This window comes from Dermochelys coriacea, chromosome 3 (genome assembly GCF_009764565.3).
Source record: "Dermochelys coriacea isolate rDerCor1 chromosome 3, rDerCor1.pri.v4, whole genome shotgun sequence".
NCBI classification, from domain to species: Eukaryota; Metazoa; Chordata; order Testudines; family Dermochelyidae; genus Dermochelys; species Dermochelys coriacea.
Window position 1 is genome coordinate 133,278,095 of NC_050070.1, and position 24,913 is coordinate 133,303,007.

Consider the following 24,913-nt stretch of genomic DNA (forward strand, 5'->3'; position numbering starts at 1 on the left):
CTGTGGGTGGAGGGCTGAGAGAGGAAGAAGGAAGATGTGTTTAACTAGAAGTAAAATTCTTACATCCCAATCCTCATTCATGACAAACAGATGCAATGTATTCAGTTACCTAAAAGACTTTCATTTTCTTCAGAAATAAACTCCTGAATCCCCATGTAGAGTTCTTTGCGGAAGTTTCAATAACCATAAACTATAGGCAACAAACAAACAATGAATGACTTCTGTTTTCACAGTTTCTCTTGCCACAGAAGAGAAAAGATCATGCCTTCCAATTGCTCTTTGTTTTCAACTTCAACTGGTGACTTGTCTTCAACTGGTGTCTTGTTTCCTCCACATAGAATAGTCAAGAGGGGCATTTCGGAATATAAATTAAAAAAATCTACTTAATCCGCTGTCAGATTTCAACTTTGGCACTTTTGATAGGTGACTTTATCTGCACTTGTTCATTGATGTTAGACTAGAATTTTTGCTTTTCTGCTGTGCTTTTTCATAGCATGACATATTTTAAATTACAGGAATAATCTATTGTGAATCACTACTTCATGTTATCTATTATATTCTTGGACTTCCATCACAAAAATAAATGTTTCAGACAGTCTAGTTAAGATTGGAATGCTATGTATACTCAGGTTAGAAATAACTAAGGAGTCTGTTCTTTGTTTGACAGCAGGAACAAAGAACCTATACATTGCTAAATAGAGTATAGGACAATATTTTCTGACTGAATCCATAATCATAAAATCCCTGAATTAAAAATCCAGACAAATTCCTTTTATTTATTCCTTAGCGTTCAAAACTTGCTTTTTGAAAACAATCATCATGGCATATTATGCAACTCTGTGTGGAAAGTCCATCATATTTCACTGTCATTGATTTATTATAGTCATCTCCAGTTTCCCATTGATGATTTTCACCCTTTTTCGAGGTGATGAGGAAAGGGAGATTTTGGCTTAGAGCAGGGGTCTCAAACACTGTGCTGGCTCTCGGAGTTATTTCCTGCGGCCTGCCATAGGCGCCGACTCCACCAGCAGCCAAGCTCCCCTCCCCCCCATAGCGTGCCATATCCCTGCTCTTCCGCCTACAGCTATTTGGTGGCGCTTAGGACTTTCCAGGAGGGGAGGAAGGAACGGGGACATGGCGTGCTCAGGGGAGGAGGCAGAGAAGAGGTGGGGCCAGGGCGGGGATTTGGGGAAGGGGTTGGAATAGGGATGGAGAAGGGGTTGGAATAGGGGCGGGAAAGTGGTGGGAAGAGGCGAGACGGGGCTGGGCCTCATAGACTAGACGAGCAGTCTGAGGTCTGAAGTTCAGCATGTATGATTCTTTGCTGTGAGTAGTTGGGAAAATGTTTGTTAAAAGTGGCAATGTATTTTGTATGAATAGTTACTTTAAAAAGTTCCTGCCATTACAGCTATGTTGATAGACTGTTAGTGTAAATCATCATCAGTGTTACTAACCACATAAGGAATAGTTACAGGTGTTTATATTTATTAAAACCCCTTTTTGCATTACAGTTTTTAAAAAGTTAATAGATTGACTTTTAATAGCATACTATATTACTCTTAATTTTTTTCATTTTTGACTGTACTTTTGTATCGTCGTATGAAAAGGTTTCAGTGATGCAGCCCTCGGGCCAATGTACTAGTCCTCATGTGGCCCTTGTGGTGATTTGAGTTTGAAATCCCTGGCTTAGAGATTTTGTCAATGTGGGGGTGATTTTTGTTCAGTCCCCCTCAATATGAGACTAACAGATAGTTGCCTCCTGACGTATTTGAACAATATAGATTTGGAAATCTCTCCTACAGTCTTTCTGTAACTGGATCCACATAGAGAGATCTGAACTATAAGTAGGTAAGGCTCTGCATTGCTTTCTGTTGCCTTCCTTGTTTGTAGGAATCTCTTTATATATTATACAGCTAAATTATACTCTTAGAGTATAATATAGATTTTTTTCTACATGATAGTGCTGTATATATTTTCTTCTTTTAATGAAAATTCCTACTGGAATCAATAGGGCATGTTTATCTTTATTTCTGTAGGATTTAATCTAGTCAAAATAATATGCAAGGACACTGTCAGCACTGCTTATAAAATAATGTGGATATCAAATAAAATGCACCTGCTTGTTTTTACTCTAAAGTATCTTTCGATGGCATCTTAGTGCAGACTATCCTTACTATAAAGTCATATGGGAAGTTCAAACATCACATCACTTTAATTGGAAATGAGATACTGATAGAAAGTATGAAAAGCAAACAGGGCATGATTTATTCTGTATTTACAGTAGATGAATACAGGACTGATCGTTCCAAAAACTTGATACATTAAAACCATTTTGTGTTTTGTGGCACCTTACGTGTATAACAAGTTTCAGATACTGTATGAATCAATGAAGAACGGGAGTAGATACACTCAGTACAGTACTATATTATTTTTATAGGACGGGAAGGGACCTCCTGGGTCATCAAGCCCAGTCACTGGCTATCTCAAGCAAACCCATCGTAGAATCCCATTCATAAATTTATCATGCTCCATCTTAAAACTAATTAAGTTGTTTGCCCCCATAACTCCCATTGAAAGGCTGTTCCAGAACCTCAAAACTCTAATGATTAGAAATCTTCTTCTGATTTCCAGGCTGAATTTGTTTATGGCCAGTTTATACTCATTTATCTTGCTAGTGTTGTCCTTTAGCTTAAATAGCTCTTCTGGGGTTTAACCTTCCTGGGGTTTAACCTCCTTGATATATTTCTAGAGATAAATCATATCCTCTCCCAGCCTTCAGTTTGCTCAGCTAAACAAGCCAGGCTCTTTTAGTTTTCTCTGGTAAGGTGGGCTCTTCATTCCCCTGATCATCCTGGTCGCCCTTTTCTGTATCTGTTCTGGTTTGAATTAATCTTTCTAGTATATGAATGACCAGAGTTGTACTCAGTATTTCAGATGAGACCTTAACACTTCCCTATTTCTACTTGAAATGCCTCTCCAGATACATCTAGGACTGCAAAAAGAAAAGGAGTACTTGTGGCTTAGTCTCTAAGGTGCCACAAGTACTCCTTTTCTTTTTGTGAATACAGACTAACACGGCTGCTACTCTGAAACCTGTCATCTAGGACTGCATTTGCCTTTTTCATGGCTGTATCACATTGATGGCTCTTAGTTATCCTGTGATCAACTAATACACAGGACTTTCTCCTCCTCTCTTGTGGAAAAACTGATAAGCCCCCAGCTTTTAGCAGGAATTCTTATTAGTTCCTAAGTGCATGACCTTGTACTGTTAAAATGTATCCCATTTCTATTACTCTGTTCCTCAAGGTCATTCAGTTCCTCTTGCATAATATTCCAGTACTCCTATATATTGACGATGCCTTTCAACTTTGTGTGATCAGTCAATTTCATTGGCACACTTCTACTTTTTGTGCCAAGATTATCAATGAAAATATTAAATAAGATTGATCCCAAGACCGATCCTTGAGGAAATCCACTAGTAACAGTCCCCCCAGCTCAATCATTGTCCTTTCAGCTTAACTCATTGTTGTCTCTTGTCAGGCTGTCAGGAGTGGCTTAAGAGCATGAATACCAACCTCAGGGCAGACTGTTAAGAAGCAGGGCACAAACCTCAGACTGGTTGTGAATTCTCTCCTTAGATTTCACCAACCAAGTGTGAACTTCTCAAGCACTATAACGGCCCTAACGTGAAGTCACAGGCTGAATGGGGGTTATGTGGTGGCTTTCGTGGTATGGACTTCTGTGATGTAGGGACGTGTCCAGGGCTTACCCTGCAGCAGAGCCATTCTCCTGGCAACCTAATGAGCACAGGCCTGGTGGTGGGAGTTGGTCCAGCTAAGACCCTTCTCCCACCACTAGGCAAGACCATCCACAACTCCGTTGCTGACAGAACACTGGTCAGATGTGTCTGAACATCAGCTGAGGTAGAGGGAGGGGGCCAGAAGCTGCTAGCCTGAACTGGGACTGAGCCAGCACCCTCCTTGTGAAAGTCTTGATGTCCTGTGCAATATTCCAGATTTAAAACATAAGCTACAGTAAGCTTGTCCAAGTCATTAACAAGAGTATCTGAAACACTGAGAATTTTTACTTTTGTTGAAAGTTTAAATGAAAACTAGCAAATTCAATTTAAATGTAAAAGGAAAAAATCCATAACTGCCAGCGTGTCATGTTTCATTTTTTATATGATTTAGAACAACTGAAATATTAAACTCCAAGAATGGATTTATTTATGCTGTCAGATTCTCCAGTAAATCTGCTACAAGACTTGCATTCTATACTCTTAGAAAATCCTGTTGTTACACGCTTTAAGGACTTCCTAGTTTTCTGGATTGTTGCTAGGGTGTGTGGGTAGGAGGAAAGGATCTTTGGTGGCTGGGTTGGGAGCCTTAATAGGAATCATTTCAGGCCCACATCTCCATTTATCTTCTGGCAGAAACTATTCATCAGACAGGAAAGAGACAGGGAAAGGTAGCATGCAGCTAATATTGTGGGAAAGGAAAGAGCTGGAATTTGAGGAGATATTGGAACCAAACCATCCTCATAGTGTCTGGATACTCTGTTGGATAGGGTAGTAGACAGGGATTCAGGAGATTTGAATTCAATTTCTGGTTTGGCCATAAGCGTCCTATATGACTTTGGGCAAGTCACTTCCTCTACCTTGTGTCTCAGGTTCCCATCTGTAAAATGGAGATAATACTTTTCTACTTCATAGGGGTGTTGTGAGAATAACGCCCATGATGGTTATGTGCTCAGATATTATGCTGATGAGGGCTATGTAAGTACCTAGATAGAAATATAGGGCAGTGGTTTAACAGCATAGGTTGTCTGGAAGCTGAACAAAGGGAAGCTGTGAGTCTGAGGCTGTCTGCTCTCTTAGGGTATGTCTACACTTCAATTAGACACCTGCAGCTGGCCTTTGCCAGCTGGCTTGGGCTCACGGGCCTGTTTAATCACAGTGTAGATGTTTGGGCTCAGGCTGCAGCTCGTGCTCTGAGACCCTTCCTAGAGCAGGGGTCCTAGAGCCCGGGCACCAGCCTGAGCCTGAGTGTCTACACCGTAGTTAAACAGCTCTGTAGCCCAACCTCCACATACCTAGTCAGGTGACATAGGCCAGCCACAGATTGTTGCGGTGTAGACATACCCTTAGAGGGAAGGGAACTGAGTGGTGAGTGAGGGGCTAGTAGTAAGGGCAGGAGCAGAAATGGTGGCAGGATTCCTGCTATAAAGGATAGAGAGAGACTGGAGCTGAATTTTTTTAATCCCTGTCTTTCAGCACTGACTTCAGGAAATGGGCAGGAAAATAGGAAAACCAACACACTTGAGTTTACACACATTAGTGCATCCCTAAATGACTGGGTCAGGGGTCTCATTAAATGAATGAGAAAAATGATTACTTTCAAGGCTTTAAAAATACCCTTGTCAGCTGTGTTGCTTGTAGCTGCTTCAGACTGTCCACCAATGTGAACCCCTGCCAATTGTAAAGGATAATCAATATTACCTGTGTTCTGTGTCGTCAGTAATAAAGGCACAATAATGCCCTCATTCTCAGAAAAGAGGAGCTTGTGTTCAGTCCAGCATTATAATGTCTGAAGCTCATCTGGAAATGATCCATCTGACCAGCTTAATACCACAAAGAATCCTCAAACAGTACTTTCTTTGTCTATCTGCAGTGGCCCAAGCACAGAGTCTTTATCCTAGTCATCAACAAAGACTCTTAGTTGCACAGGAAATAACACTCATTCAAGATATACTCTTTAATGAAAGCCACCTCACTGTTGGTTCTTCCCTCTGTTAGTGTTGGATTGGGTGCAGATTTGGGGGGAAAGAGGGGTTTGATCCTCTTTTATATAGAATATTTTGCTTGATTTTGAGTGTTTTGGAGAAGCTTGTTATGGTTGTCTTTTGTTAAAATGGAACCGATCATTAATTTTTAGGGAGAATATTTAGATCTCAGTTTGTTGTCTGAGCCTGAAGCACATTTAGCTCATGCCCTTAGGGGTAGTGTAGCCAGCTGCGAGATGATCATAGCAAAGGTTTGCACAGCATTGTTTGCATTTTGGCTGGTGCTAAGGATTGGGTTTAGAATATTTTAAACAAAATTTACATTATTTTGGTGATGGGTGATGTAAAGCACTCAGGGCTAAAGGCTTTTTCCCTGATCCTTCTTAAGATTTTATTGTGGCATCTGTTGAGGACAATTGCATTAAAATGCTTCCATCCCTTCTTAGTTTATTGTTCCTTTAATTGTAAACAGCACACAATCCATAGGATGGTATGGCAATAAAAGATCAATTCTTTATTCTAACATAAAACTGCTATAAGAAAACCGTCCACAGAATGAATGATTATGAAACAACATACACATTTTGGCCCTACTGCTTTCAGCTGAACTCCGAGGCAGTTGCTTCAGTTTCTTTAAGGTGCTCAAGAGCCAGCATCTCAATTTCCCAATCTATGGCATTTGACTGCAGTGCTATGCCTCACCAACTCTGTTTTTTGGGAACTAGAAAATGTAACAAGTTAGAGCATGTGGTCACAAGATTATCGTTTTCCAAGTTCCTATTGATAGGAGTTTTAAATGCCATTGGGTGAAAGGGACATTTTCAGTGACATCAGGAGCCAGGAAAGTTGCAGTCCTCTTGTTCTTGAAATCCATAGGATTTTATATTGCCTTCATAGTCAGAAATCCAGCAGTATTGAAAACAAGACTCCCCCACCCCCCCGAAGCACCTGTGTAAGCCTGAGTTGTTTTACTCCTTGTTTGCCATGATAGGGTCTCTGTACCCTGTCATACTTACTCATTAAAATGGTCTCATTTTTTTTCATGCACATTTGAAAAGACCAAGGATTCCAAGCACTGAACAAAATCATTTGGGGCCTGTGACACTAAGCACCCCTATATTCAGACCCTGCACACCATTGTAATAATCTCTGTACAAAATATGCATTGTGGGGTATCATTTAAAAACTAATAACTCACTGGTCAATAATATCAAAATGAAATGTATGTAGTGACATTATATGTAAAGATATGAATTCCCCCTGTATGGGAGAGATTCCAGAAGACTGGAAAAGGGCAAATATCGTGCCCATCTATAAAAAGGGAAATAAGGACAACCCAGGGAATTACAGACCAGTCAGCTTAACTTCTGTACCTGGAAAGATAATGGAGCAAATAATTAAGCAATTAATCATATGACCTTCTCATAAACTAGGGAAAAACAACCCAGGTGAAGCTACTATAAGGTGAGTGCATAACTGGTTGGAAAACTGTTCCCAGAGAGTAGTTATCAGTAATTCATAGTCGTGCTTGAAGGGCATAACAAGTGGGGTCCCACAGGGATCAATTCTAGGTCCTGTTCAATACCTTCATCAATGATTTAGATAATGGCATAGAGACTACACTTAAAAGTTTGCGGACGATACCAGGCTGGGAGGGGTTGCAAGTGCTTTGGAGGATAGGATTATAATGCAAAATGATCTGGACAAACTGGAGAAATGGTCTGAAGTAAATAGGATGGAACTGAATAAGGACAAATGCAAAGTACTCCACTTAGGAAGGAACAATCAGTTGCACACATACAAAATGGGAAATGACTGCCTAGGAAGGAGTACTGCGGAAAGGGATCTGGAGGTCATAGTGGACCACAAGTTAAATGAGTCAACAGTGTAACACTGTTGCAAAAAAACCAAACACCATTCTAGGATGTATTAGCTGGAGTTCTGTAAGCAAAACACGAGAAGTAATTCTTCTGCTCTACTCCATGCTGATTAGGCCTCAGTTGGAGCATTGTGTCCAGTTCTGGGTGCCACATTTCAGGAAAGATATGGACAAATTGGAGGAAATCCAGAGAAGAGCATCAAAAATGATTAAAGGTCTAGAAAATGTGACCCATGAGGGAAGACTGAAAAAATTGGGGTTTTTTTAGTCTGGAAAAGAGAGGACTGAGAGTGGGGACATAAGAGTTTTCAAGTATATAAAAGATTGTTACAAGGAGGAGGGAGAAGAATTGTTTTTAACCTCTGAGGCTAGGACAAGAAGCAATGGGCTTAAATTGCAGCAAGGGAGGTTTAGATTGGATAATAGGAAAAAATTCCTAACTGTCAGGGTGGTTAAGCACTGGAATAAATTGCCTAGAGAAGTTGTGGAATCTTCATTATTGGAGATTTTTAAGAGCAGGTTAGACAAACTCCTGTCAGGGATGGTCTAAATAAGACTTAGTCCTGCCATGAGTGCAGGGGACTAGACTAGATGACCTCTCGAGGTCCCTTTTGGTCCTATGATTCTATGATGATGTTAACACATGTTCAAAACCAGACAGCCCTGCCTAGGCAAAAGTTGTTAAACAGGCCTCTCCTAAATCAAGGAATGTGTGTTCATCTCAATTTACGTATAAGCAGTAAACAGAACAGCAGGAATGGCAGGAAACAGAACAATTTGGAATTCAGCAAACACAAGTGGGGGAAGAAAGAGAGTGGAGCCTCCTTCACTGCCAGACTCCATGTCGCCTTCTTTACTGCTTGAATAAACTTTACTTTGAAGGATAACTCCACTTCGAAAGTTCACTGGACTATAAAAGAAAGAGGCAGAGAACCCCAAGTTAACTCTAAGAAGACAAAGGCACCGACACCTTTGGGCCTCTTGGAGAGATCCTAACCAAGGAAAAAGAAAAGGAGTACTTGTGGCACCTTAGAGACTAACAAATTTATTAGAACATAAGCTTTCGTGAGCTACAGCTCACTTCATCGGATGCATTTGGTGGAAAAAACAGAGGGGAGATTTATATATACACACAGAGAACATGAAACAATGGGCTTATCATACACACTGTAAGGAGAGTGATCACTTAAGATAAGCCATCACCAGCAGCAGGGGGAGGAAAGGAGGAAAACTCCCCCCCACCCCACCCCCCACTGTTCCTCAGATATTCTTGTTAACTGCTGGAATTAGCCTACCTTGCTTGTCACCATGAAAGGTTTCCCTCCTCCCCCCCCCCCCCCCCCCCCCCCCCCCCGCTGCTGGTGATGGCTTATCTTAAGCTGTAAACAGGGGAGTTTGAAAGGGGAGTTTGGATTGTGGTGTTTGTTTGGGGTTTGCTTTTGCGGGGGGGGGGGGGTGGTCTTTTTGGTGTGACTTGTTTCCCAGATTAACAGGATTTAGGTGGGAAGAGGATGACAGATATGGAGGCAGCTGTGGGAGTGACTCCTGTAGTGAAAGACACATTGAGGATGACTGGATGTGGAAGCTGTGGTATGTACATGATCCTGGAGGGGGGACCTGGTAATAGGTTTTTTCTGCATGAAATGCTGTCTGATAGAGCTGATGGAGGAAAAGATCCGAGGTTTGGAGATGCAGGTGGAAAGTCTGGTTGAGTTTAGGAAGGGGTTTGAGCAGATGATGGAGCAAAGATATGAGGTATCTGAAGGGAAAAGCTCAGACTCACAGATGGAAGCAGGGCTGGGGAATTCTGAGGGGAGACTGGGTGAGGAAAGTGGTCAGCGGAAGCATGTGACTAAAAGAACCAGGCAGAGGAAAAGACGGGCTAGTGAAGGAGAAATAGAGCTTAGGAACAGGTTTGCAGAGTTGGAAAATGAAGAAAGGGCTCAGCAGGTACTTGTTGAAGGTGGAAGGGTAAGGAAGAAGAGGAGAGGCTAGTCCTATAGGAAAAGGGGAAGAGTCAAGGGAGACGACACCAAATATGAGCCCCAGGAGGATACAGGATGGGTTGAAGAGGATTATAAAGGAAAATAGGAATGGAAAGAACTTGCAGCCAGAGGGAAGAGGGGAGAGACTGGAGAATAGCACTGTCACCAGGAAAAGGCAGGTCTATGTGATAGGGGACTCTTTATTGAGAAGAATAGACAGGCCTGTAACTAGAGCTGATCCAGAGAATAGAAGGGTGTGCTGTCTTCCGGGTGCTAAGATACGGGATGTAGACCTGAGGTTGAAAAGGATCCTAAAGGGAGTGGTGAAGAATCCCCTAATTATCCTTCATGTGGGAACAAATTATACGGCTAGATTCTCGCTGGAAAGTATTAAGCGAGACTATGCTAGGCTGGGGAAGACACTTAAGGAAATTGAGGCTCAGGTGATCTTTAGTGGGATCCTTCCTGTTCCTAGAGAAGGGCAACAAAGGTGTGACAAGATTATGACTGTCAACAGATGGCTTAGGCAGTGGTGCTATAAGGAGGGCTTTGGGATGTATGGCCACTGGGAGGCACGCACGGACAGAGGACAGTTGTCTCGGGATGGACTTCATCTGAGTAGGGAAGGAAATAGAGCGAGGCGAAAGAGCAAAAATTAAGATGTTTGTACACCAATGCGAGGAGCCTAGGTAACAAAATGGAGAAACTAGATCTACTGGTGCAGGAAGTGAAACCAGATATTATAGGGATAACAGAAACATGGTGGAATAGTAGTCATGACTGGACTACAGGTATTGAAGGGTATGTGCTGTTTAGGAAAGACAGAAACAAAGGTAAATGTGGTGGAGTAGCATTGTATATCAATGATGAGGTAGAATGTAAAGAAATAAGAAGCGATGCAATGGATAAGACAGAGTCCGTCTGGGCAAAAATTACATTGGGGAAGATAACTAGTAAAGCCTCTCCTACGATAGTGCTTGGGGTGTGCTATAGACCTCTGGGATCTAATTTGGATATGGATAGAGCCCTTTTTAATGTCTTTAATAAAGTAAATACTAATGGAAACTGCGTGATCATGGGAGACTTTAACTTCCCAGATATAGACTGGAGGACCAGTGCTAGTAATAATAATAGGCTCAGATTTTCCTAGATGCGATAGCTGATGGATTCGTTCATCAAGTAGTTGCTGAACCGACTAGAGGGGATGCCATTTTAGATTTAATTTTGGTGAGTAGCGAGGACCTCATAGAAGAAATGGTTGTAGGGGACAATCTTGGCTCAAGTGATCATGAGCTAATTCAGTTCAAACTAAATGGAAGGATTAACAAAAATAAATCTGCAACCAAGGTTTTTGATTTCAAAAGGGCTGACTTTCAAAAATTAAGGAAATTAGTTAGGGAAGTGGATTGGACTGAAGAACTTATGGATCTAAAGGTAGAGGAGGCCTGGGATTACTTTAAATCAAAGCTGCAGAAGCTATCGGAAGCCTGTATCCCAAGAAAGGGGAAAAAATTCATAGGAAGGAGTTGTTGAGCAAGCATCTTAGAGAGGTGATTAAGAAGAAGCAGAAAGCATACAGGGAGTGGAAGATGGGAGAGATCAGCAAGGAAAGCTACCTAATTGAGGTCAGAACATGTAGGGATAAAGTGAGACAGGGTAAAAGTCAAGTAGAGTTGGACCTTGCAAAGGGAATTAAAACCAATAGTAAAAGGTTCTATAGCCATATAAATAAGAAGAAAACTAAAAAGGAAGAAGTGGGGCCGCTTAACACTGAGGATGGAGTGGAGGTTAAAGATAATCTAGGCATGGCCCAATATCTAAACAGATACTTTGCCTCAGTCTTTCAGAAGGCTAAAGAGGATCTTAGGGATAATGGTAGCATGATGGGAATGAGGATATGGAGGTAGATATTACCATATCTGAGGTAGAAGCGAAACTGAAACAGCTTAATGGGACTAAATCAGGGGGCCCAGATAATCTTCATCCAAGAATATTAAAGGAATTGGCACCTGAAATTGCAAGACCATTAGCAAGAATTTTTAATGAATCTGTAAACTCAGGCGTAGTACCGAATGATTGGAGAATTGCTAATATAGTTCCTATTTTTAAGAAAGGAAAAAAAAAGTGATCCGGGTAACTACAGGTCAGTTAGTTTGACATCTGTAGTGTGCAAGGTCCTGGAAAAAATTTTGAAGGAGAAATTAGTTAAGGACATTGAAGTCAATGGTAAATGGGACAAAATACAACATGGTTTTACAAAAGGTAGATCGTACCAAACCAACCTAACCTCCTTTTTTGAAAAGGTAAAAGATTTTTTAGATAAAGGAAATGCAGTGGATCTAATTTACCTAGATTTCAGTAAGGCATTTGATACCGTGCCACATGGGGAATTATTAGTTAAATTGGAGAAGATGGGGATCAATATGAACATCAAAAGGTGGATAAGGAATTGGTTAAAGGGGAGACTGCAACGGGTCCTACTGAAAGGCGAACTGTCAGGTTGGAGGGAGCTTACCAGTGGAGTTCCTCAGGGATCGGTTTTGGGACCAATCTTATTTAATCTTTTTATTACTGACCTTGGCACAAAAAGTGGGAGTGTGCTAATAAAGTTTGCAGATGATACAAAGCTGGGAGGTATTGCCAATTCGGAGAAGGATCGGGATATTATACAGGAGCATCTGGATGACCTTGTAAACTGGAGTAATAGTAATAGGATGAAATGTAATAGTGAGAAGTGTAAGGTTATGCATTTAGGGATTAATAACAAGAATTTTAGTTATAAGTTGGGGACGCATCAATTAGAAGTAACGGAAGAGGAGAAGGACCTTGGAGTATTGGTTGATAATAGGATGACTATGAGCTGCCAATGTGATATGGCTGTGAAAAAAGCTAATGCAGTTTTGGGATGCATCAGGAGAGGCATTTTCAGTAGGGATAAGGAGGTTTTAGTACCATTATACAAGGCACTGGTGAGACCTCACCTAGAATACTGTGTGCAGTTCTAGTCTCCCATGTTTAAAAAGGATGAATTCAAACTGGAGCAGGTACAGAGAAGGGCTACTAGGATGATCTGAGGAATGGAAAACTTGTCGTATGAAAGGAGACTTAAGGAGCTTGGCTTGTTTAGCCTAACTAAAAGAAGGTTGAGGGGAGATATGATTGCTCTCTATAAATATATCGGAGGGATAAATACCAGAGAGGGAGAGGAATTATTTAAGCTCAGCACCAATGTGGACACAAGAAGAAATGGGTATAAACTGGCCACCAGGAAGTTTAGACTTTGAAATTAGACAAAGGTTTCTAACCATCAGAAGAGTGAAGTTTTGGAATAGCCTTCCAAGGGAAGCAGTGGGGGCAAAAGATCTATCTGGTTTTAAGATTCTACTCGATAAGTTTATGGAGGAGATGGTATGATGGGATAATGGGATTTTGGTAAGTAATTGATCTTTAAATATTCAGGGTAAATAGGCCAAATCCCCTGAGATGGGATATTAGATGGATGGGATCTGAGTTCCCCAGGAAAGAATTTTCTGTAGTATCTGGCTGGTGAATCTTGCCCATATGCTCAGGGTTTAGCTGATCGCCATATTTGGGATCGGGAAGGAATTTTCTTCCAGGGCAGATTGGAGAGGCCCTGGAGTTTTTTCGCTTTCCTCTGTAGCATGGGGCATGGGTGACTTGATGGAGGCTTCTCTGCTCCTTGAAGTCTTTAAACCATGATTTAAGGATTTCAATAGCTCAGACATAAGTGAGGTTTTTTGTAGGAGTGGGTGGGTGAGATTCTGTGGCCTGTGCTGTGCAGGAGGTCGGACTAGATGATCAGAACGGTCCCTTCTGACCTTAGTATCTATGAATCTATGTTTCATCTGTATGAATGAAAGGTATATTCATCAGCCTCATTGCAGCCCAAGTTGGTGAACTGCCAAGTACAATTATCTCATGTGGGGGAGGGTTGTCCCCTTCCTTTTGAAAATCCCACAGGATTGCGGGGATGAAATGAGAGAACATCATGAGGGGCAAATGGTTGTGAGAACTCATTGAAGGCAGCCATGGATGCCTCTGACGCAGCCTCAAGGCCAATGGTCACAGCCCTCTCTATGAAATAGGCCTTGTGGCTCCAGGCATCAGGCATACCATACGAAGCATGATAGAGCACTTGGCCTTCAAGGGAATGGTGCTTGTCAGCCAGAATCAGATTAAGTGCTGTATTTCTCCAAGGACTCAAGGGCTGCATTGTGGTCCCTGGGAACTTGCACCTTAGCTTTCTGTGGAAAGCCTTACAAATATCAACCCCAGAAAAGACAAAGTATGCCTTTTGATTCTCAGGCCCAACAGTCAGAATTCCAGCAAAGGGAGAAACTAGATGCTCCAGTGATGTCTGTCTTCCATCTCCTGAACCAGCCTGGCTCCTCCTGAGGCAGCAGATTTGATGGGAGTATTGAGAGCCACAATGGAGCCATCTGAAGCCTCCCTGTGATGGGATATACAAATCCCACATTGGGTCTGAAGTGGTTAAAAGAGAATACGGGGCCCAGGGATCTCCTCCCCTCTGGGTCTGCTGAGCATGCTCTGACTCGATGAGTGGGTTAAAAGGAGCTGAGCAGTCAGGCAGAGGATGATGGACAGGCTGCAGAGAGATGAGCCTTCTCCGAGAAGCCAGACAGAAGGCTGAGTCTGACAGGGGATCATGGGCTGGGTAAGGCCCACAGGTAGTGCCTTCTCCAATCCTGCCCCCCCCCCTTTAAGAACAAGCAGGTCCTGTAGAGCCCTGCTCGTTTGGGCTTTTCTCAGGTATGTCTACACTGCAGTTATACACCCGCAGCTGGCCTATGTCAGCTGACTCAGGCTTGCAGGACTTGGGCTACAGGGTTGTAAAATTGCAATGTGGATGTTCGGGCTCAGGTTCTGGGACTGATCCTGTGAGAAGAGAGGGTTGTATAACTCGGGCTCCACCTCGAGCCTGAATGTCTGCACTGCACTTTTACAGCCCCATAGCCCAAGTCAGCAGACATGGGCCAGCGTGGATGTTTAATTGTAGTGTAGACATACCCTCAGTTAAATTATTGACTCTGTGGAGGAACACATGGTTTGGACAGAGACATCCATTAGGGGAGGATCTATTAATAGGGATTCTCTATATCTTAGTAAGGAGGAGAGGATGGAAGGTGATAAAGTAGAGGTAGGATCTGATGAAAAACAGTCGAATGAAGAAGAGTTGCTGTGGATGCTCGACCCTGCCCTTCCCTTGATTGTACATACCCTGTTCCCAGCAAGCTACAGCATAGAGCTGAGCTCCATGCTATGCAAGGTATTGCACACCTGTCGCTCTCCCTCTGGAATCATGCCCCCACACTTGTGCAGTAAGCTCTTTGGGGCAAGGACAGTCTCCTATGGCAGTGGTTTTCAAACCATGGGTTGCGACCAGAACTGGATCGCAGAATGGAAGGGACTGGGTCGCGGTGGCTCTGGTCAGCATTGCCGACTGGGCCATTAAAAGTCCTGTCAGCGGTGCTGCCTTGCTAAGGTAGGCTAGTCTTTACCTGTTCCGACACTACCTTGTGTCCCGGAAGTAGCCAGCAGCAGGTCTAGTTCCTAGGCGGGTGGGGGGGGCATGGGGCTCTGCACACTGCCCCAGCCCCGAGCACTGGCTCTGCACTCCCATTGGCTGGGAACCAGCCAGTGGGAGGGGTGGGAGGTGGTGCCTGCGAGTGAGAGTCGGACCTGCTGCAGGCTGGAAGCCTGCTTCTGCACCTGGGCTGTGCCGCTGACCAGGAGCTGCCGGAGGTAAGCCCTGAGCCCCAACCCCACTCTCCAATCCACTGCCCCTAAGCCCCCCCAACCTGGAGCCCCCTCCTGCACCCCAAACCTCTCAACCCTGGCCCTATCCCAGAGCCTGCACCCAGCCCAGATACCTGACTCCTGTCCCAGCCCACAGCCCCTTTCCACCCACTGAACCCCTCATTCCTGGCCCCACCCTGTAGCCATCACCCCTGCACCCCAACCCTCTTCCTCAGCCCTGAGCCCCTCCCACACCCCAAACCCTCATCCCCAGCTCCATTGGGTTGTGGGCATCAGCAGTTTTCTTCAACTGGGTCACCAGAAAGAGTTTGAAAACCACTATCCTACTGTGTATCTGTATGGTGCCTAGCACAATGGGGTCAATCTTGTTTGGGGTCTCAAGGCACAACAGTAATACAAATAAATAATACTTGGCAACATTAGGCTCTCTCCTCTCAACACAAGCAGAAACTAACTCAATAAAATGTTAGATTATCATAAGAACACACATATTTTAGTAAAATGAAAAAATGTAAACTGATGATCTAGTTTAGGAAGAAATTGAAACTAGTTAGTAGAAAAGCATGCCCAGATTGATATGATTCTGGAAACAAATTACTGCTTTCAGAATAAGAGAGGGAGAGGAAAGCAAATTACCAAAATATTTAAAAAAAGAACAATGGTAGGCAGAAAATGTAGAAATTTAAAGATTTCTCTATTTGTACAGTAGTTCAAAGCTTTCAGAGCAGGGTAAAGAATCATTATGGATATTCAAGTGCTTGAATTCTTTTGTTCATATGAATCTGTCAGTGTATTTTCCAAAACATCTTGGGCTAGAAAATAAACATTATAAAAATCAATTATTTATCTTTGGGCTGTTCACTTGTTTTCTGCATAGGAAAAAACACAAAATAAAGATTAATTAATTAAAATGTTTATTCTGATAAAGTTAGAGCAGTTATAAAATGAAAGTGCTCTCTCAGTACCACTATTATTTTTATTTGAAATTTATAGTATAACACATTTGCTGGATTCATAAACTAGAAATAAATTCACTGAAAATCTAATATGATGTCTAAGGGTTTGAGTGTTTGTTGCTACATACGCATTTTCTATTTAAATTTAGATCTGAATCTATTAACTAAAATATCATAGGGTATTCTTTGGTTCTCTTTATGTAGTCCTAACATAGATTTTTAAAACCAAGAAGATCTCAAGGTCAGATTCAGACTGACTTATACACATGCAGCTACCACTGTAACAAATTTTGCTTAAAACTGGAGCTGTAGAGGATAGGAATTTTCATAGAAGTTGACCAGTTCAGCATAATTCCTCTATGAATACTGTATGGTTGCAAATCATAGGCTAGAATTTCCAAGCCTCATGGATTTAAAATTCCCAATTGAGGCCTGCAGGCTTAGCTTTGTATATTAGCAGAAGTAAATAGTTTGACATTGTAGATGTCTCTGATATTATCCAGTTACAATCTGAGTAATTTAGAGCAAAACACTCTGACTTACTTTATTAAAAAGGGAAGTGTTTGCTACAGTATGTTGTTGATCTTTTCTTGATGAGCATCCAACTTTTTTCTTTCAAGAAAAATGTAACTCTGTTTGTTGTTTAAGTAATATTAACTTTTTGTACTTTTGTGTTTAGCTGATAAATTTAGAAGGAAACTAGAAGAACTAGAACGAGAGAAGAATTGTTCAAAATTTCAGCTTCCTTCAAGGCATCCTTCAATTATCAGCTTCTTGGACAGATTCAGTGCACAAGTTCAAGCAGCGTTGTTCTGGGCTGCAGATCGGTAAGTTCACTGGAACCTTATGACATGGAACTATATTTCTATTTTTCTTGAAGTACTGGGTATAAGTTATGGCTAGATTTTTAATTTTTAAACAAAAAGTAAATGCTTTGGAGCATTGATACTATACCTTTTATGAATACAATAATAATATTTCAGTCCCATTTATGTCATTTTTCCTTTTCTCCAGGTCTTTGAAAATTGTCATATTAGAGCCTAAGCCTGAATGAATGAAGTCAATATGACTTTTACCACTGATTTCAATGAGAACAGGCTTGAACCCTAGTACAGCAACTGAAACATATAGGAGCAAGACAGCCTGAGCTACATCTCCCTGTGGAACTAAACCCAATTCCCTTTTGGGGAGATGAAAAAACATTTAACTATAAAGTGTGTAAATCACTTCTGCCCTGGATTCTCCTGCCAGCTTGGGAACCACTTTTATTCATTATTAGTTAAGGACTAGCAATATGCTGAGCGCTGTGCAGTTCACAAAAATAGTCTGTCTCTCCCCCTAGAGCTAACAACTAGCAAGACAGAGAGAATCCGAGATGCACCAGATGACCCTGGGGAAGTAGTTAACTTACCCCCCCTCCCCAATTTTTTTTTCTCATTTGTGTTTGAGTATCTTTTCTGTCACATTACTGAGTGGCTTAATTACAAATAAGGAGGTTCTTTCTTAGGTATTTATTAGTTATGGCGTTAATGTGGGAAATCTTGTTTTCTGACAACTCACTGTGATATAGACCTTGGTGTGATATTTGATCTATGCATACTTGTGTTGACTTACATGAGTGCTAGATAAAATACATATAGACAATGGGACTTCACTTAACAGATATTCTATTGTTTCTTAAAAAATTTGGTTTAGCTCTTTTTCATTGTGTATATATAAAGTAATGTGATTTGTTTTGAAATGCTCTCCATAAGGATTTCCTCTTGTGGTCTATACGGTAGAAGGGAGTGATTTTGTCAATTGTATGGGTGACAGAACATGAATCAAAGAGCAGGATAAAAGATACTTAAATGCTGAATCAAAAGGTGCCTTTCATATTATTTTTAATAAACTATTCTTGTATTTCGAGAGAGACTGTCAACTTGAATTATTGGAAACTGATTAATTTTAAGAAACTTGTTTTCTGATGGGGCATCCTCTAAATTTTATGTCCTGAGTATTTTAAAAAAAAATGGTCATGAGGGTTTTTCTGTTCCCCTGCTGAAGACTAGAAGCATCTTTTGTGCAGGTGTGAGAGCAACAGTACAAACCACAGTCAGACCCAGTTCTTGCTTTTCACCCTTGTCTCTGTGCACACGACTCTCTGCTGTTTTTTCAGATTCAGCTTGGCTATTGCTTTTATTGTTAAACACCTTATTTTCATTTGTGGTCTTTTGCATTTGACAGCACTTTGTATATAGTTTCTCTGTTTTGCTGATAGAGCATATTCTTCTCCAGGTTCTGCAAGAAGGTGTTTAAAAATCTTTTAGGCACAGTAATGTTTAAATAGGGCTAGCTGGAAAAAAAATCTGTGTTGTGAAAAATGTTGAAGTTTTGAGACTTGTTCCACAGTGGAATAAAATCAAGGTCTTTTGAATTATTCATGAACAAAAGAAAAAAGAGAGAAAAAGAGAGAGAAACACACAACCCAGAACAGCCATAGCTTGCTGGTTAGGGATGTGGGAGATCCAGGTTAAACAACCTAGATATCCCATATCCCAGGTGAGTGCCCTAACCACCAAACTATTGGCTATTCTGGGGTTAGTTGGTCTGTTGGTCAATCAGTCTATCTGGTTTTTATGCGAAATTCCACATTGGATCAGAGAGAACTTTTCTACAAAAATTGAGTCAGAATGAATATATTTCGGTGAAAATTTTAGATTTTGACAAATGCACATTTTCTGATGTAAGTTTTTGGGTTAAAAAAAAATCCTGGCTGGCACTAGCTTTAAGTTTCCTCTCTGCAGTTGTTTTTAACAGCCTTGTTTCTGCTGCATATAGCCGAGTTGTCATCACTACCACGTTGAACACTTGTATCTTAGTTATCACACATACATCCTGCTGCCCAAACAGAGCCTCTGAAGACACTGAAAGACTGATCTGATGTGTGACTTCTTTGGATATAGAACATCCTGCTGTCAATTGTCTATCCAGAAAACTATTCACCCATTCAACATCATTGCCATCTACATGATGTGCCGTAGGTTGTTCGTTTCCATTTTATAGCTTTGGTTTTATCACCATTGATCTTAAGTCCCACAAATTTTGCAGTTTTCCACAGTTCTTCCAGCACTACAACATCATCCTCTAACGATGAATATTTAAACTTCATACCTTCTACATGGCTTCAGTCACCTTTATCATCACGTAGTCAGTGGTTTGAGCATTGGCCTGCTAAACCCAGGGTTGTGAGTTCAATCCTTGAGGGGGCCATTTAGGGATCTGGGGCAAAAATTGGGGATTGGCCCTGCTTTGAGCAGGGGGTTGGACTAGATGATCTCCTGAGGTCCCTTCCAACTCTGATATTCTATGATTCTATAGTCTATTTGAACATTAAATAATGTAGGTGAGAGAATGCATCCCTGGCGTACTCCTTTTTCTACTTAAAGGAATCTATAATATAACCATAGATCCTCACACAGCTACAGTTTCTCCACTTGGCACACCAAGGCTTGAGGCAGCCCAGATTGGCATAATAGTAAGCACAATACTCATCAATGCACTAAGTCAAGAGCAGCTGCAAAGTCCATAAAGTCTATAAACATAATGTTAGCTTTCTTTTGTCCCTCTATTCGTTTTTCAGTAATATTCTGCAGAGCATGTACAGTATGGATCTTCAATTGATTTGTATGGAAACCACGCTGGTTGTCTCTCTTTTTGGGTTGACATAATACATCAGTTTGTTCAATAGAAAGCCATAAACACCTTCCCTGGGACTAACAGCAGCACTATTTCCCTATAATTTGAACAAACTGATGACCCTCCCTTTTTTTTTTTGTGATGATGGCAGTCCCTTTTCCAATCTTCTGGAATGCACCCAGTTTCCCAAACTCTTAAGATAACTCTCTGAAGCCAGTGAACTAAATCCGGGCCACCACCCTTTAGCTGATCTGATGGAATATTGTCAAAACAAGGTGCTTTATCAGTTTGTAATTATTTGACTGAAAGCATCACTTCCTCTCACATCACCAGCTTGTTTTTTGCTGGATTCATTTTTGAATTTAGTTGTTTACACCTTGGTGGGGATCTGTTCATTAATTCACAAAAATGCTCATGCCAATGCATTAATTGGGCACCAAAATCCTGACAGTATTCTCTATTTTTGTCTTTAACTGGCAGAAGTCATGAGAATGGATGTCCAATTAGGACCTTCAGACTCTCAAATATCCATTTCTTTTCTCGTCTTTCAGAGGCTTCCACAAAGCACTGCACCATACGATTCCACCATTGGTGCACCAAGCCGCTGGATTCTTTGTTCCTAGTGCAGGTCCCAAGCCCAGATAAAGTGGGAGGGGTGGTCAATGGGCTTACAAGCCATTCCTGTAAAACATTTCTGGCTTTGATGTGTGGAAGAAAAGGACATAAAACTTCAACAGTTTCATCTGCAATTCACACGGAACCACACTTCGGGATTCATCTAATTTTTCTACTACATACAGAGGAGTCAGACTGTGTGATGATGTTTCTTCCATATACCAGAGATGGAGAGAAGCATCTGACATAAAGATGGTAAATCCGCTTCGGCAATGACATCAGTATCTGAGGACGGGATCATGGAATGTTTATCATTAAGAGCCATCAGAAAAATGACTCTCCTGGCTGAATAACTGAAAAGATTGAAAGTTGATATAAGAAGTACACACTGAATGCATCTGATGAAGTGAGCTGTAGCTCACGAAAGCTTATGCTCAAATAAATTTGTTAGTCTCTAAGGTGCCACAAGTACTCCTTTTCTTTTTTAGGAGACAGGGTGGAATTTGAAGACCAAGAGCACAGCTCTGAATCGTAGTGGGTCAGACTTTTCGATTGTTGCATGCCCGCAATACATCTGATAGGCACATTGGTGTTGCTCTGGTTTTGTCCCTAAGGACAAAATCTGTATTATTGACTTGGCAGGCTTATTCTCCACACCTGATAGCTGCTATTTTCAGTTTGAAGGTAGGACATGTGGTATGCTCTGCTTGAGGCAAGCCCTGATGCTGAAAAAGATGCTTTTATGCCATGTTAGATGACACTGTATCTAATACGTCACCCCAACTTCATATTGCCACCTTCAGAGATATGAACACAAGAACTGGCCATGACAGAATTAGATTTGAACTGGTATTGGGACCACACAGCTTACTGGAAGAGAAATTAATGATGGTGCTTGTCTATTAGAATTTGCTTCTTACATTTGGCCTATTTTTAACAGCTACCTGGTTTCAGCACAAGAATTGCCATATGTATACATTTAACTATCCATCAGGTGACCGTGTAACTTTGGATCACTTCTAGTTCAGATATTCTTGTATAAACTTGTCCAGAAAGTACATATATTTAGAAGTGCTAATCTTGCTCCAGAAACTGATCAATGACTCTTAATAGCAACAATGACGTTCCATTTAATAAAGTTCCAGAGATGGACATCTATTGCATCAAAATGCTTCAATGGTGATAAGCTTCATAATGAAGTAATTGCTAATAGTTACCCAGTAGCGATTTCCAAAAAAATCCTACCATGAAGGAAGAGTGGACTTTATTTTGGGAGTCTCTCACAGAGATTGCTGGAGTGGAGAACAAATGGGAATAAGGAGAATGAAAAAGCAATGTTGGATTACAAATGATACCATCAAACAGAGACAGGAAAAAAAAGACACTAACAATAGAGTTAGTGAAGAGAGGAGGAAATGGGTAATAAAAAAAAAGAAATGTTTTGAATGAGCAGTCAAGAGGGCCTGTTGGAATGATGCATTTAGGTGCACCTGAATGCTTTTTTGTTTCATAAACATTAAGTAAAAATAAACGCATTAGAAAAGAATCCCACATCACTGGAAAAGTCTAGCTCTAATGTAAATATCGGCAAGAATGCAAGAACATAAAGTTCCATGACTATTATATACACACGTACGTCGGCAAAAACAAAATATGAAAAGCAACCAAATATGTGTAGCATTTTAAAGTGCTAGACCATTAATGTGTATGTGCCTTAGACTGATTACAAATCATTACCTCCTCACCAGCCAAACTGTACAGGATTCCCAGAAGCTCTGAAGTGCTCTTGTTTTTGCTAAGTGACATTTCATACAGCTCTCAAAAGGGTGAAGATTTCTGACTGGCTGGTGAAGGACCTACAAACGCGCCACTGTAACAAGGGTTATTCTTAAAGTGGCACCATCAACTTGGAAATCACATTTCCTCTGAATATCCTGAACCTGTTCTTATGTTACTATGAGTAACTAAACAGTTTTCAGTGTTAAAGTTACAGCATATTCTTAACATCCACTGGTTTGTCACAAACAAGGAAACCCTTAGATGAATCTGGCAAGCTCTAGTTTTGCACCAGTTCAGAACAAGATGACTGCAAAGGTGGGGTCTTGTCCAGTGTGCAGAAGAAGGTGTGCTTTTACAGAAGGAAGTAGAGCATAAGGCTGGCTATGAATGATGTTGGAAGATGCATTTCTGAAGGATGTGAGCCTAAAATCTCCCATGCTGACTATTGCTGAAGGAGGATTTACAAGATGGAAGTCCATTCTACATGCAATCATGGCAGCAACACAGCCATGTGAATTTGCTGCTGTTGCATCTAAGATGTCTCTGCACAATGGATATGATTTGCCTTTTCTGTGTGCAAGATACTCATTTATGCATGCAGACAATCATGCGGTCAAAGTCATCGTATATGTATTATGTACCACAGATGTCTAAGTACATTTTGCAGGCTTATCTTAGAAAGTCATGTTTGAAAATTTGTCCTTGACAGATGTATTTATCTGGAACCACAGTTTTTCAGTGAGATATTAAAAATGCACCTGTAATATTTATGGAAAACGCACATATACTTGTATGCATAAATGGACAGAGAGATGCTATTACTTGTTTGCTTGCACAAATACAGGGAATACATAAGAAAAGATCTGCACTATTTGCAGGTTCATTTTGAGAGGCTCATTACACATTTGGCACTTAATGTATTGTATTGATTACCTTAGGGTCCAATCATGCAAACATTTATTACTGAGCATAGTGCTTACTACTGTGAAGAGTCCCACTGACTGTAAATTTGAAAGAGCTTTTTGTATAGGAGAGGGGCCAAAGTTGTTGTCATATAGCAGACTCTGGCTGATCTCTAGTGTGGTCTCCAAAAGCTGACAGAAGCCTCAGAAACTGCTCCAGATAGTTTCTAAATTTCATTTCTGAAGACTTTTCTCAATGGTGATGGGAAATTGCATTCCTTAGTTTGCCTCCAGCCATTCATCCAAGACAGTGATGAGTGAATATGCTGAAAAATGAAATAGCTGGAGGAAGCCTGAAGCGATACAAGTAGTCTTCTTCCTCTTTCCTTTGAGATGCTGTAAAAACAGAGTCAGGTTTTGATAAAATAAGGGGATATGTAAAGGAAAAAACACTCTAGTTTTGATGATGGGTCATCACAACTCCTAGGGTGACATGGTACATTTCCTTTTAATCTTCCAGAATTGAATACCCAATAGTCACATAAAATATAAATGTTTGTCATTTTTAAAGGGTTGGAAGTGAAGAAGCACAGCTTTGGCAAAATAATGAGCAAAAGCTTTTGGGTCCTGCTTACCAAAAGAGGATAAAGATTTCAGCCACAAAAAGAAACCAGCTTCTTCAAGAAAAGCAATGGTTGCAGGTAAGAAGAAAAGTAAAGTTGTGGCAAAAACCATTAGTGGGGGGGGGGGGGGGAAATGTAGCTTGTAGGCATTCTTGCGGAATTAAACAGACTGATAGTATAGCATACTGTTTCTGGGCAACAATTAGAAACTTGGCTGTAGTCCAGCTGATTATCTCAGTGATGACTGGCTGGGGTAGTGTGAATCTCATTACAGACGAGGAGGAGTTGAAGGCTCAGTTGCTCATGTGCATTCTTTAGCTTTCCTCATTATCTTTTAAGTATGTTCTTTATGTTCACAGGTCTGATTTGCCTTCTTTATGCTTCACTGATCTTTAGCAGTTTTTATTTGAAGACAAAAAGAGAGTTTTGAAGAATACAATCTCCTATTCACTTCTTTTCAGATTTGATTATCAGTATGTGATTTTCCAGCTTTTGTTCATGTAAGATGATCCGTACATTTTGTAGGAACACAGTGATTGTCATGAAAAAGTCAGCATTTGCCAATAGTAACTATGCACTGATACTTGAGATTACCATGGTCTCCCTCTCCATTTAGAATAGAAAGCATCTGTGTGGTAATGGTTACAAATGTTAACTGTTTAAATGGCTGCTGCTGTAATGTTTGTGTAAAAATAATTGCAAATTCAACTATAGTTTAGATTTTTCTTCATATCCCCACCACCCAAAAGGCTCTATTTCTTATTGTCTAAGAATGAAACCCTCTTTTCTCTAATATTCCTGATCAACTTTAGTGATTACACTGAAGAATGAATTATCCTGGCGGGCTAACTAGAGGCTTGAAGCCATACTCTTCTGATCTTTACTTCAGGGCTCCTTGTTTCATATTTTTTTTCCT

General features: G+C 41.0%; 1 protein-coding gene across 1 annotated transcript in view; it reads left to right on the top strand.

The window, feature by feature from the left end:
• DISC1 (DISC1 scaffold protein) overlaps positions 1–24,913 on the top strand; it is a 379,838-nt gene that overhangs the window by 90,528 nt on the left and 264,397 nt on the right. Inside the window, exons 4-5 of the mRNA XM_038396820.2 lie at positions 17,080–17,227; positions 23,946–24,075. Of these exons, the coding sequence (XP_038252748.1) occupies positions 17,080–17,227; positions 23,946–24,075 (278 nt within the window). The remainder of the gene's footprint in view (positions 1–17,079; positions 17,228–23,945; positions 24,076–24,913) is intronic.